The 15,280-nt window shown below is 43.5% G+C and overlaps 2 protein-coding genes across 2 annotated transcripts in view; both read right to left on the minus strand.

Annotated features, from left to right (window-relative positions):
* Positions 1 to 770: 770 nt before the first annotated feature.
* LOC140911681 (uncharacterized) lies at positions 771 to 11,974 on the minus strand. The gene has a single exon (XM_073345212.2). The coding sequence runs from the start codon at positions 3,629 to 3,631 to the stop codon at positions 2,627 to 2,629; it is 1,005 nt and encodes a 334-aa protein (XP_073201313.2). The 5' UTR covers positions 3,632 to 11,974; the 3' UTR covers positions 771 to 2,626.
* An 86-nt stretch (positions 11,975 to 12,060) lies between these two features.
* Positions 12,061 to 15,280, minus strand: part of LOC140911680 (zinc-regulated GTPase metalloprotein activator 1C-like) — a 42,581-nt gene continuing 39,361 nt past the window's right edge. Inside the window, 3 exon segments of the mRNA XM_073345210.2 lie at positions 12,061 to 12,296; positions 12,299 to 12,351; positions 13,440 to 13,569. Coding sequence (XP_073201311.1) covers positions 12,213 to 12,296; positions 12,299 to 12,351; positions 13,440 to 13,569 — 267 coding nt within the window. The 3' untranslated portion in view covers positions 12,061 to 12,212.

A 15,280-nucleotide genomic window follows, 5' to 3' on the forward strand; every position in this document is an offset into this window, starting at 1 on the left:
TAAACACCAATCTAAACTACCAAAAACTACTTCCACACAAAGTTTATCCTTCCGGATACAGGACCTGATCCACTTCTTGCTATACTGAATGGGAGCAGAATCGGGTCCTTCGCACATTACTGCTTCCTTTAAATCATCTTGCTCTGTGCAGCCTGCCAGGCTGGATTATTAGCCGTTGGGAAGAAGCATATTAAGCATGGCGCAAGGGAGGGTTGCACTGTCTGGGTCCTGTTTTAATAATCAGAGAAATGCAGCCTGGAAAAAGAAAAAAGGCGTTGGAGTGAACAGGCTCAGGAATCCTTAACTTTTCAGGCGACAGGTGACCACGCGTTACAAAGCCAATAAAATAACCCAGTGCCGCTGAGAGTTGATCATACAATTACAGGCAGACTGTGACACACAGGTAAGCGCATAAGAAAGAACCTTCATTTTTCGTGAGCCTAGTAGAATCTTGTAACACCCCATCTCCACCTTTAAATGGCAACTCCACTAAACAAACAACGCAGGTTGTGCGGGCGGGGAAAGCTACATTCATTTTGGATGACGAGAGGCGTTATCTTTTTTGAGCTCAACTCTCTACCGGTTCTTCTGTGACCAGCCAGCAGCCCGTACACCGGCGGAGCATACGGGTTCTCAGTAGCAACAGGAAGTTTTGCCTCGATTTGTGAGGCAGAGGCAAGTACACTGCGCAGACTGCAATGTGATGGGATCATATTGTGTTTAATCTCCTCACCCCCGGTAATTAAACAATTTAGAAGTCTTAAGGCGTAAGAAGTGTTGGCTGTAAGGAGTGAACCAAGGGAGCAAGGGTTTTGCAATGCTCCAGGGCAGGTACCTTCCCTGGGAACTGTCATTAATAATTTTATTAAGATGATGTTGAAGTAAAAAAGAAAAGGGTACAGAGTTTAAGCATAGAAGTTTCTGGTTATCAGGGAATAAGGTACAGATTATCAAAGGGTCTGAAATTCGGTTTAGGAATGGGTGGCATAAGGAATACATAATCTGCAATCTTCCCCATTGGGGGTAAAAGTTTAATGGGTCAAAGTACAGACACTGAGCTATGGGGGTTATGTTGTTCATATAATGGCTATGTTCAGGTGTGGAGTATAATGAGGGGATACCATGATGAGCATGGATTTACCCTCATTTGGTGGGATTTAATGTTCAGTGAGTTTATGGTTCCAGTTCATATGGTCCAATGTGGGCATTGACTTAGAGGGACTTGCTAAACCCTACCCCCTATCTTGGCTTCTGCACTCTTCCCTCCTTTTATATGTCAGCTCCATTCACTGCTTTCCTTTCAAGACACCTAAACTAGCAGTGAGCTTCGCAAGAATGTTCTTTCTGATGGTATCCCTCCTTGCAGACTGAGATGAGGAAATTACACATTTAAAGGTAGATTTAAAACAAATACAATTAACACATTCACCTACCGCTAAGAATCAGAGAAACCACTGCCATTTGTTTTCCATCTCCTAGCTTGTTTTCATTGCTCATTGTGGGGAGGAAGGTGACACCTGGTATCCCAATGTACGGGTCTGATTCTGCTCCCAGTGAAGCTAGGGGCAGTTCGGATCTCAATTTAAATCAGCTTCTACTAGGGCTTGAACAAAAAAACGCCTCTGATTTTATCAAATAACATATAGAAATAAACCCTAAATCTAAATATCCGAAACACTTGGAAATACCCTAAATACACCCCCTAGAGGGCCTTCGAAATGACCCTTTTGTTCCCATTAAAACATAAAAGGGAAAAGGTCTCTTTCGTTTGGAAAGTAGGCAGCTAGATTTTATACATATTATGATGAGCATATGCTTAATTGTGTTATCCTTTGTAACTGACTTCAGAAAAAGGAAAGACAAGCACTATATTGTTTTTTATTTAGGCTATACACAAGTTTATGTTAACATTTCCCCACGGAAGCTCCAAATACAGATCACAGGCAATAAATATTCAGCTGCAATGTCTATTTATATTGCAAACCCGTTACAAGAGGAAACACAGGATACATAAGTATTGTACGTTTGGCATTTTGAAAAGTTTGTCGTTCAAAGGAGGAGAAAAGGAAACGTATTATAGGGGAAGTTGTCCTGTGTTTGAAGTTTTTGTTTGAATCCCACAAGTTACCCACTTAGTTCATTTCTCACTCAGATAATGCAGACCGGATGCGCTTTTGACGTTGCACAGGGAGAGAAACCGCAACGCTCACTATAGTGCCCGGTGACCTGTTCCTTAAAAAAACAACCCGCATTTAAAGTCTTTCGCTTTGTAAACATTTGACAGACAACACACGTCCGTGAGGGGATTACTTGCTGCATGATCGCCACGCGCCAGAGCCGGAGCTGCTGCAAGTTTAGCAGAGTCGGTCAGTTTCAGCTCGCAGCATAAAGTCAGGCGCTCCATGACAATCGCCACCCAGAGACAGATGGGGGTGGGGGGGGCAGTGCACAAGCCGCCCGCCCGACGGCAAACGCGAGGCAGGGCCCGGCCCGGGCAGTTCCCGATCGGAGCATGAAGTTGTTTGAGGCGCTAACGCCACCCACCAGGGTGTCCGCGCAACGTCCCCGGCAGGGGTCGCCGGAGGCTGGGACCGGGGTGGCGGTGCCAGGCCGGTCCCCTTGGGCGCTAGAAGGCGGCCGGTGCCGCTCCAAGGGGCAGCAGCCTGGCAGGGCCCGGCCCGGGCTGACAGCCCAGCAATGCCGCCGCCGCCGCCGCCGCCGCACCAGGGATGGGCCGGAGGAGGCGGGCGCCCTTCCCGGCCCCCGGGGCGCAGCAGGCGGCGTCCAGCGGCGAGGCCACGCCGAGCAGCGCCGCGGGCAGCAGGCAGGGGGCGCGGGGCAGGAGCTGGGGCCCGCAAGCCCAGGCGGCGGCCGGCGGCGGCGGCGGCAGCAGGGGCCGGGGGGCCGGCTCGCTGCCCATCAGGATGCTCTCGATGCTGAAGGAGCAGCCGCGGCCTGGGGCGGCGGCCGCCTGCTGCGCCCCGGCCGCCGCCTGCTCCCGCAGCAGCAGCACCCCCAGGTGCAGGGCGCAGCCGGCCGCCCTCCGGCGCGGCAGGGGGCAGGCGGGGTGCAGCGGGAGCCCGGCCTCGGGCGGCACGTAGCGCAGCGGCTCGCGGGGCAGCAGGGCGCAGGGCGGGCAGAGCAGGGGCGGCGGCGGCGGGGCCGGGGCGGGCGGCGGCGGCGGCGGGGGGCGCTTGAAGCGCTTCCTGCGGCGGAGGAAGCTGCCGTTGTCGAACATGCCCTGCGAGGCCGGGTCCAGGCCCCAGTAGCTGCCCTTGCCCGGGCTGCCCGGCTCCCGCGGCAGCTTGACGAAGCAGTCGTTGAGCGAGAGGTTGTGGCGGATGCTGTTCTGCCAGGCGGGGAAGCGCCGGCCGTAGTAGGGGAAGCGGCCGCGGATGAAGGCGCAGATGCCGCTCAGCGGCAGCTTCTGCTGCGGGCTCTGCAGGATGGCCATGGTGATGAGCGCGATGTAGGAGTAGGGCGGCTTCCCCTCGGGCTCCCCCTGCCGGCGGGGCTGCCCCTGCCCGCCGCTGCCCCCTTCCACCTCCTCGGCCCCCACGGTGTCGATCTCCTCCTCCTCCTCCTCCTCGTCCTCCCCGTCCGAGCCCCGCGCGCCCAGCTGCCGGCTCATGGGGCCGCTCGCCCACCGACGCTGGTGCAGCCCTGGCCGCCGCCGCCTCGCCGTGTGGCTGGGAAAGCCGCGTCCGAGCCCTTCTTATACCCCTCCCCAAGACAGCGGGGGGAGAGGAGCTGCTGGTCCCTGCTACAGCCCAATGGGTTCGCCGCTGCAGTGAGGTCCCTAAGTTCTGGGCCCTGCCCACCACGGAGCGGGAGGATGCTGAGTCCTGGGGATGTGGTTGCCATTGATCGGGCAGTGGCGAGAGCAGGGCGCTGGCGGAGCCCCCAGGAAGCAGCTCGGGAGGGAGGGGTGGCCCACGGGGCTACAACTCTCAGGCTCTTCACCACTTGTGGCGGGTGAGAGGCAGGTGGCCATGGAGAACGCGCATTTACAGCCTTTAGCGACGGAAAGATGCACCCGGTGCTCGTCAAAATGTGCCTGCGCAAAGTTATAGTCATCGTAAACTTCGCCGCCGTTCGTCACTAAGATCTGGACTGGAATCACTAGCCGCTGCTCGGCGCTGCCTGCTGAAAGGGGCTGCTTGTGCAGCGGTGGCACGAGGAATCTGCAGCGGCGCTTCTCAGGGCTGCTGAACTGTGATCAGGTGGAGATTAACATCCGTAGGGATTCGGGGCTTTTCAGAGGGATGGCATTTGAAGTCCGCGCGTGTGGTTTCCCTCCTTACGAAACCCAAACGCTTAGACACTCCAAAAATGAAAGCTCACCACTGCTATTAAAGCCAGAAAACTTCTGCAATCAAATAGTTCAAATAATTATATCTCCTCCCGCTAAAAGGCATCCAACAGCCCTACTCGCTGACCCACAGGGCCCAGGGTTTGTACTGAATGAACACGTGCACATAAGCAAAAGGTCAAATTTTCAAATTAGATAGGCGAGAAAACGCTTTATTTGAAATGCTTGAAACTCAGCACAGTTAAATTGTACATGCATAGCAATGAGTCGCTATCTCCGGGCGACAGTCGGGTCGGGCGTGGTAACAATGTACACTTGACGGCTTTGTTTTAAGAGCTGAACTAACGAACAGCAATTTGGAGACTAAAGTAAACAGATCACAGCGCAGAGCCGAAGTTGGGGAAAGGTGTTTTTATGAAGTTTGGAGGCTGGTGGGTTCGGAGAGGATTTCCTATTGCCGTTCTGAACGAATTCCCACTTCCCCTCCGCTGCTCGACAGCGGCAAAGGCTAGACGTTCCCTTCTGCTAATAAGTTACACACACGAAAGAAACTATGCCAAGTATTAAACAGCTGGGGCAAAAGGTCCAGCCCCAGGCCCCCAGCTGGTCAGCTTGGCTTTTGTAAACTTCAGCTCGTTTGCAGGTGGATTTGGGCATGAAAATGGCAAGTGACACCGCACATGGGAACTGTAGAGGTTACTATTTACCTCCCAGCTCTGCACATGAAAACAGAAGGAAATGGCACAGCGGCAGTGGGATTAGAGAAGAAAAATCCGTAAGAACTGTACAATTCTCCTTCTGTGGATTTGTCTTCCGCTCTGAAGCCTGGTGCATACTGATCCTAGTTTTTGAGATCGAGAAGTCAGAATAAGGACATTTTCACCCTCTTCTCACCTAGCAGGAAAACCCTGGGCAAACTGAAGTTTACTTGGGGTCACAGAAGCCAGCCTGCATATCAAAGCTTTCTCCTTGCCAGCATTTCCATGAACACACACCGTCTAGTCCGTTACAGGATATCCATTCAAGTGTTTGCTCTCTTCCTTAATAGCGGCTACATTTTATTTACCCATACACGGCTTCATCTCTGTGCCCTTGTTTGCAAGAACCTTAGTGCTTTGTCATTGTACCCGAAGCAATGTCCGTAATATACAAAGACAACTCTGGAAAATATTCAAAGTACAAAATGAAAATAAATTCATCCAGGCTAAATGATTCATAAAGATGAACGGAGCAATTTCGCTTCTGAGAAAATACAGACGTGAGGAGGAACAATAGAATGAGTTTACTATGAGTCTGGTGCGGCATGCCAGAGCTTTGTCTTGATGTTAGCACGCCCAATAACATTACTTCTACTAAATGTAAACACTATGGGGGAGAAATTTCCACTTGTTCATTCGATCGTTATAAAGGAAATGTACATCACTGCGTAATTGCTGTTACATCGGTACTAATTTTAAAGGGAGAGAGGTTAAATCAAACCGGTTTTTCTTAAGAAAAGCAGCCGTGTAGGTTTCCTCTTTCTGCATACAACGAACGGTCTGGTTACGTTTAGATGGCTGGCTCGGATCTTTACACCACCACGCTGGGGGTGTTGCCCGGCCTCCACTAATACAATGTCATCTGTTTTGTTTTTCAGCCAGGCAGTTCAGAAAACAAAGCTGTAATTCTAGCCGAAAGGGTAGGTCTCCCCAGTCTTCCCCTCACTTCGCAAAACAAAAGTAACCCCCACAGATATAAAGCTAAGGAGTTGTTAAATCAATGACAGAGGTGGAAAGTAGCATCGCTTAGCAGCGAAGCAGAGGGGTGGAAGCGGCCACTTCAGCCTGGGTTTTTCTAGCTTTAAACAGTTTCGCCCATATCTTTTTATGATGTAGCAAACAAATGATGTAGGCTATAAGAGCAGGCTGCGCCCTGCTTTCCCTCTGGCGGGTATAATTAACCACGCCTCTTCCGGGATCTTCTTCATATGAATTGGACCCTCCGAGAGCGCCCCAATGAACTGGGGATGCTGCTAATCAATGCAGAGGGTCTAGGGGATGAGAACATTCGCTGCAGTTGGGACCTGGGCACGAATTGATTCTAAGGGCTGCAGTGCAAATTTGTTCTCACTGAACAGTTACAGGCTCTGCCTCGCCAACCTACAGGCCAAACTCAACTCAGAGTTTTAGCTCCAAAACCTGAACGTTTCCTTACCAGATCATCTGTTGGATCATATTAAAGACGTTCTGTATTAAAATCTCAAATGAGTTTGAGTCTCCATAGTTTAAATTCCAGGGTATTACTAATTAAGAGGTCTCTTGGTTTTTGGTATGGTTTCGCTCCCTTTTTTTGTGTGCAACTTGCAAGCTGCCAATTGTGATAGTATATTCTGAGACAGTCTGTTCTCAAAGCAATTCTTTGTAACAGCTACTCACAGAGAGAGACTCAAAGCAATACTCTGTAACAACAGAAACAGCACCCAGAGACTCCCCGCCCTTTTGTTGTATTCATCTTGCTTTGTTAACAATTGTGATTAAAATAGAGATAGAGGATGTATGTGGATGGATGCTTGGTGTGGATAATAACTGAACGATCAGGGAGGTGCCAGCCTAAGAATCCAGCAACCATCGGCTGAAGAAGGCGTCAAGTGGAAATAACCAGAGGACCCCCGGAGGGCAGACTGGAATCCACCCAACAGCCTCAAGAATGGGAGAACCAAAGAACAAGATAACATCTGGCAGCACAGAGCCATCAGGAATGTGCCATCTGCTGATTGATTCAGCAACAGCATGATGAAGCAATTCCCATAGATTGGCATAAGAAGAAATTCCTATAAAAATGGACTCTAGAAAGTGAGAACTTTGGGGTCTGATTCTGTAAACCAACTTCCAGGAGCATCAGATGAGCATCTGACAAGGCCCTACTTCTTCCTCATGTCCAGGCCGCCTGGCCAGTGGCTTGGCATGAGCAACTCTAAGGCTGGTAACTATGATAACAACCTTACAGAACCTGTGTCTCTGTGTGTGTGTGAATGAATGTGAATAAATATGAAATTGAATGGAGTGTTATAGCTATAACTAACTGCTTACTATGATTCTTTCTATATTCACAGTAAATGTGGCATTTTGCCTTTTCCCCTTTAATAAGATCCTGCTGGTTTTTATTTTATTGGTATAACACATCATCAAAGTTAAACTCAAGTAGGTCTTCTGCATCTTCCAGAGTTGTTTTTGGAAGAGGGGACAAGAATGCAAAATCGATTTTTCTTTACCCACCGAATGATTTTTTCAAGGTGAACAATTATGTTAAGCAAATCCTGGCAAAATGAAATTTCCCCTATCAAGATAGGAGATTCTGTTTTGATCACCAGCCCTGGAACTTTTATCTATAGAGGTGCTGAACTGTGCCAGCTTTGGGCTAGAAAAAAGTTAACTATTTTTTTCCCCCTAAGGAAAGATGTGTGATCACTGGGGTGTGTTCTGGCTGGCAATCCTGCATTTCTTTCTTACCCGCATAATTCGCTTTGACTCCGGCTGGAATCTGGGGTAAGCTTCAGGGGGAGACCACTGGTGATTAGCTGTTCCTTGATATTACGGGATCCTTCCCAAAATCAAACTGTTCCCCTGCCCCCCAACTCTTCTTGGATGGGGACTAATATTTAAACTCTTCCCCTTGTTTATAACTACAGGGCTAACAAGTCATCTCTTCCTGATACCCTCTGCTAAATATCTTCACATTATACTGTACTAGCATAGCATTATGGCTACTCCATATATCAGAGGATTATGTCACAAACACTTTAAATGAAGTGGAGAGAAAATATCATGGATCTTCACCTGAAATAGAAAACAACATTGTTTCAGTAATATTTGTGGTCCTGATCCTTACCCTCTCAAGGAAAACACCAGTGGACTTCAATCAGTGCAGGAGAAGCCCTGCTAAATTAGCCCAGAATAAGGTGTGTAGGTTAAACAGGAGGTCAGTCTATAACAATCTTCTTTTGAACTACACTATACTGAATGAAAAAAATATCAACCTAATCCACCCTACATTATGAGAAGTTAAGGTTGCACAGTTAAAGAATTAAAATGAATGCAAGATGCATGTCTAAATTCCCAAGGAGGTTTAGAAAACCTCAGCCAGGATTCTTTGAGCAGTAATAACATTCATCTTGGATATGTACATTTTCTTCTTGTGCCTCCATCCTCCCCAAAATAGAGATCCAGATGCTTAAACCTCAGTTTGATCCCAATTTACGCTGAAAGTTGCAAGAGCAGGCACATAAAGTGAATGTTAATGACATAAAACACATTCCCAAAAATAGGGGTAGTGCAGTACATCTAGCCAATTGGGGCCCTAACTTTTGCAATCCCTTTCCTTTTTGTTTCCGCGTAACAGGAGGAGAGGCAGGAGTGAAGTGGATCCATAAAGCTGGATACATGGAAAGGACACCAAACAGTCTGTGAATAAATATTTCATTTAAATACAGTGGCACCTTGTTGCCTTACTTGGAAATAAGAGTAAAGAGGGGCTATCACTAGCTGCTTTTACCAAGGTCATATGGGCAAAAGTAGAAGGGTGCAGGGGACTGACAGTCAGGGGCTGAGAAAGGGAGACACAGAATAGAGCTACTTTTCCCTACCTTATGCTAAGAATTGGAGAAGGCCTTAGCTAGCAACCTCAGGCCAGCTGATGGCAGGCCGGCAAAATCGCAGACCAGAGGAGCCGAGTACAATCACCCCAGAAAATGTAGATCCAAGAGGGGTGGAGGAATATGGAAATAACTGCAAGTGGCTTAGATCAGGCTGCACAAGCCACTTTACTTACTCTGGTGGTACCTGCTGAAAAGTGCCTTCTGTGCCACCATTGCTGTGGAGGAAATGGCGCATAAGGAGATATGTGGGCAGCCTGCTGAGACAGACGGCATACAGGGTGGGCTAGCTGGTTGACACTAGCTTGGTTGCTCTAGAGAGACAGAGTCAAGGGATGAGGAGAGTCCCAATAGCAGAGATCTAAAAACAAGCAAGGTTAGGGGAGAACAGAGCAGGAGCACAGGCTGCAGCTCCTTGCTGTGGAGGTAGGAGATGGGGGAAGATCACACCTAAAAAACCTGAAAAGGCTGGTGCTATGCATAAAAACAAGATTCTGCTTAGTCCTGACTCTTCAGCTTCAGTGAGCCACCAGCATCCAGGACTGACAAATGGACACATTTAAGAACTGGTATAACTGTAGAGGTTCACTCTGTTATCTTCTCAGTAATCAGATTTAATATAGCTGACGTTGGATATGGAACTGGGCCCTGTGAAAGGAGGCATCTGAATAGGTAGGAGCTTCTGCTAATATCTTGGATTTTTGTGGCTACTCTCCCCCTTCAAAGAAGGGAAAGGATGACGGCGTAGAACAGGGAATGGATAGGGCACCCATCAGTTGACCTGTTCTTCAGGGACTGCTGTCTAGTAAGTGCTTTTTGTTTGAACCCATATAGGCTTTTCCCAAATTGGAAAATGAATGGTCCAGAATTGGGCAATTCAAGAAAAAGCTCTGAAAGTATTAGTGTCTTCCTCAACTAGACCGAGTGTCTTTATAACGTAAGGTTGCTGAAGGCAAAGAAAGCACAGAGTGAAAACCAAGGCTGCAAGGAAAATAAGGGAAAACTGTGGACAGTACTGTATATATTTTCTATTTCATTTGCACGATCAGGGACTGATGCCTCAGCTTGGTAAATACCATCTAAAAATGTAAACTGCACTGTCAATTTTCCAGATTGTCGAACAAAAATGTACACTCACATATCAAATCAATCCATTCCACTAATAGCTCAGATGTGATTCAGTCAGATTCCATTTGCTGCCCACCAATGGAAAGCAGCAGCAGAAGTTTAACTAAAGCAAGGTAATAAAGTGTAATGAATAACAAACAGTTCATAACTGGAAACTTAATATTCTATATTTTGTGGAAGGGATTTAGCAACAGGGAACATGTCAGAGCTGATCCTAACTGAAGCTACAAGTAGCTCTTACAGAACACACTTTCTTCCATACTATCCTGAGTCAAACCAGATGGAGGCTACTGTGAAAGATTAATAAGCAATGCTTTCCTTACTAAATTCTTTGGAAATGAACTGTATTGCCTTAAAATTATTGTATTCCATTAGATACAGAGAGAAGACACTTGTTTATTATCATAGGGCTGCTTCTCTCAACGGATAGTCTATTTTGTTTTAAACTGAGCACTAACACCTAACTTTCATTTTAAAATGAATGTCATGTTCATGAAAGATGCCACATCCATGAAAGATGCCAAACTGAAGTCTTATTTGTCCACAGGCAGATATAGTACAGGAAAATGCAGCACAAATTTTCCTATGGTGGCCATTCAATGTATTTTAATTTACAGGATCTATTTATTCAGGTGAGAGGGATGTTAAATTTCCATATCCATTCAGTCTCTGGACTCTGTGGCTCCCTGACAGTTTTGGCAACTTGTGAACATAGTTGGGGGATACGAACAGCTGTCCACTAGGAAGTGGACTGAAATCACCAATTTGTTCCACATATACAACTGAACTGTCAGTCACCAAAACTTCCATATCCCAATACAAATCTCGGAACTATCCAGTCTCAGTCTTTGGGGGGAAAATAAGATAAAAAGAATTGCACAGAATTTGAAAACAGATACAGTATAACAAGAACGCTAACATTTTAGCCTTACCAGAAGTCTTAATGCTCACTGCTAGGAAATTCAATGAACAATTTTCTGTACTGATAAAAAGAAGCATGTTGTTTTTGGAGTTTGAAGCATGAAAGCTTCCATTTCATTACTCTGTGAAAATCCCAGAAGCTTTAACATTCATCCAAGCATCGATGATGCACTAAAGCAAAAGCCTCAATTCTACAGACTATTTACTGGATGAGAAATAACCTTTTGAAAACTAACAAAACATTTTAACACTCTCATCTACATGTATTTTCTTTTGCATATTTATCTGCCCAATTATATTTTATATATCCCACTGAAACTAATAAGTATAGTTCTTCTTAGGAGTCATACAAAGCTGGAGGAAGAATTTAATTTTGTGAAGATCAAAGATACAAACCGCATTTTAAGTTCCCTTTGCAACAACAATATGCACTGCCAGGGAAAAAAAAAAAGTCATACGATCTCACTAAAAAGGGAAGAAATTGCATTGGACATCTTGGATAATACCACAGAAAATGCCCTATATAGAAGAATCCAATACTGACAGGGTCATAACCTTGAAGATCCAAGAAGTCATTTACAGATCTCAATTCTATGAAAATGTGATTGAGGGTGTAGTTATGTATATGTCAATATTATCCTTTACCTAACTTTGTACATCTGTCGTTAAGGTATTTTTAAGTTTTACTTATACAATCATTTAAAAGCTATTTGAAAAAGATGACTGATCATCTTTACTTTAAAGGATCTAAAAAGGATGGGGAAGAGAAAGGTAATATGGAGCTAAACAACATGATTACCTGACTCTTTCTACTATGATTGCCTCACTGGGAATAATCAGTGATGGTTTTTAATTTTTTTTATTATTAAAAGAATCAACAGGATAGGAGCATTAGCCTCAGAATTGTTTTGGGAAGCTCTAAAATTCTCTATTGTGGATGTGCACCAGATATAGTCATTCATAATACTACATGACCCACACACAAACATAAAGAAAACCCAACTTATCCTTAATTATTTCTGTGAATACATATGATATTACTATTGCATCATTTAAACACATGCCAAAATTTTAGAAACACTGATTTACTCTATTTTATTCTGTAACATAAATGCATATATTTAAACAGATGATTTTGAATTCATAACAGGAGTAATGTCAAATTCAGAGTTTAACAGTTCTATAAATTGCAAGAGCAAACTGAAGCTTCTGTACTGCATGTCATCCATTATTATAAAAGTCTGCAGTGTTAAGGACAGATTTTTCTTCTTCTTTGTGGTGTGATGTCAACTGTTTTCCTGTTTCTCTGTCATGGTAGCTATAAATACTTGTTTAAGGATATCCTTATCCAAGTTCCTGCCTGTAAACAGACAAAAATTCATATTTTCCAGCATATCACAAAATAATCCATACATCAATGAAAAACAAGTATACAAACACCTGTTACATACTAATGAGTTAAAAACACAGGCTTATTATAATGATCTTAAGTTGCAACTTTAAGCTATAGATTTCCAAACAGGCTACAATAAGGTATAAAATAAGAGAAATGGGGAAGAAATGCTGGATTAATCTTCATTAAAACTTCAGAGTCAAACTGGAGTTTAGATAAAAAAAAAACAACCAAAAATCTTAAGAGGTGTGTGGTTTCAACATTAATTATGAACATTTCTGAAAGAAAACATGAGATCAGCCTTTAAGATTACATACACCTAAAAGGTAATAAAATTTTTTCCTTATGGAAAGTTATCAAATCTTTGATTATAATCATTCCCACAAGCTTGTTTTTAATCCTAGATTTTTTTTAAAGTTACATATAGACTTGGAAGTATTCAATTTTTTAAATCGGTAAATGGTCAGTATACGTCGATGTCACTGTACACACAAACCAACAAAATATTTCCATCAATAATCACAATTTACAGACAGGCAAAGAAAAAAAAAGAGTGCCACTTGAGAATTTAAGAGTTTGATTTAAGGATATTTACTTGGGTATATTTTGACAGGTGATGTTGATAATTTGCGTTTTAACTTCTATGAAGCTTTAACTTTCTGAATATCAGTGTCTTCTACTGTCATTAAATACTGTCTGACCCCCTTGTCCCCATAATGTCCCACAATTGTGAAAATTTAAAATTGATAAAAACTGAAAAAGGCTTAAAACCCATAATTTTGTGCCACAAGGAAAATGTAAATTATTAAAAATGCTTAAAAATAAACTACTAATATTCATCAAAATGATAAAAAATTGAATTCTGCTAATCCTACATATATAATATATAAAACATACATACACATATTTTAATTACACACACTTCATATATGCATACAATTTATGGACAATTCTATTTTATTTACTTTGTTTTACCCGTTGAAGAATTGTAGTCTGACTTTGGTCAACTGTTTCTCACAACAGGCAAAACTAAGAAATGTATGGTTTCCTCTTACCTATTAGAACCAATCTGTTTGTTCTTTCATCATCCTCTTTCCAGCTTACCATGGTCTCTTCTAGATCATACAGTTCATGGACACCTTGGACAATCACCTGGTGAGATTTGTCTTTAATAGACACCAACCCCTGATCAGGAGGACAGTTATTGTTATTATCACAATAGAGCCTAGAGGCTGTAATCTGAATAGGAACCACATTGTGCTAGGCACTGTACAAAGAGAATACAATAATTTGAATATAAGACAACATAACCCGCAGACTTAACAAATAGGAGGAGGAAGACCAGATAAGGGTAATGCTGGTCAGATTATATTACATTGTCTAGCTAGTGCAATATGTTTTCTGATTCAACTGGAAAGTTGCCAGGATTTTTAAATTTTCATTTTTAGCCTATGTATTTCAATTGTTTAAAAAGCCAGTTTAGTTAATATAATGTATGTGTGACTGAGAACAGCACACCGTTTCCTATCACAGTAGGTAGACAGTACAACACAGAGTTTCTTGGTTATGGATAATTATGATCAAGTTGTTGACACCCTCAGTTTTTTTACTATTCTAAAACAAAGATATATGAATGTGTATGACTGTCGATATTTTAAAAAGGCTCAGCAACATAATGAAGTGATTAGAGCCAACACAATGAGACCACAAACGAGTGCCAAAAACTCCCGTTGGAAAGATCCATTAACACTTCATAGAAAACCTTGCAAAACTTTCTAGTTACACACATCTCTGATTATCTTATATACTGTATCTTTTCAGGAGGATGGAAGAGGTTTTAGTTTTATTTATACACACACACACACACACGGTCATTTGCATTAAAGTAGGATCTTGTCAGTCAGTTCCTTTCTACTTATTCCTCATCTGAAATCCTGAAGTCCTAATCCTCTGTTTGACAAATTAACTGGTGTTAAGATGACTGTAGTGTCAAACAGGACTATAACTTCTGGTGGGACATAAGCAAAAAGAGAAACTGTGGCACCCATACTACAACTGACTTGGACACATCTGCATGGAGGCCCATTTATTTCAATGAGGCTTAGTGCACAGACACTTGCAGGACAGAGGCCTTCCTTATACATTTTGCTTTGATTCAAGTGCTCAGTATAGTAAAATGTGGGGAAAATGCAGAACATATATTGATACATAGCAACATTATTTCCTCCCAGACTGTATTTTCTAAGTAGTATCAGTGGGTTTTTAGATTTTAGGGAGGAGGAGGACTGAAGACAAACAAAAGTGTCCTGATTTTCTTGTAGTAGGACCAGACAAATATATAACCACTACTGAAAGTTCAAGTAAAAGTAATTATTTTGTCAGTCAACTGTTCACCATTACAAATGCTGTTCTCATTAAGCAATAAGAAAATAAACCTGAACATATTTTTTCTCTTTACTGTACGCTATTAAAGCATTGACAGAGTTTTGAATGTGCATATTTTCTGTTATGACCTTTTTAACCAGCTGTTTGTTTGTGGGGGAGTAGGTAACATACACTGAAATAGAAGCTATTTATAAACTCCTTGCAAATACAGGACAATATTTTCCTGAGAAATTTCACTTAATGTTTGCATATCCATTGATTGCTTCTTTAAAAATATCATCTCCTCAGGTTCTCAGGTTTGTAGAGAATGTTAAGTGTTGACTTTGACATGTTTCCCCTCAACTCCCCTTCCCGAATTTTATGGTGCATTTCAATTTCTGCAAGTTATGTCAAGAAGTATAATTACAACCCTAGGTATATTTTCCAAGTGAAGTGACCATTTTGGGTGTGATGGGATGGGATCTTTCAGAGGAATGACAACACACAGAAGGAAGATTTCAAGGACTATATA

Source organism: Lepidochelys kempii, chromosome 5 (genome assembly GCF_965140285.1).
Source record: "Lepidochelys kempii isolate rLepKem1 chromosome 5, rLepKem1.hap1, whole genome shotgun sequence".
NCBI lineage: Eukaryota > Metazoa > Chordata > Testudines > Cheloniidae > Lepidochelys > Lepidochelys kempii.

Excerpts from the sequence above, each read along its gene's own strand:
- LOC140911681 (XM_073345212.2), bottom strand. The coding sequence starts at position 3,631 with ATGAGCCGGCAGCTGGGCGCGCGGGGCTCGGACGGGGAGGACGAGGAG.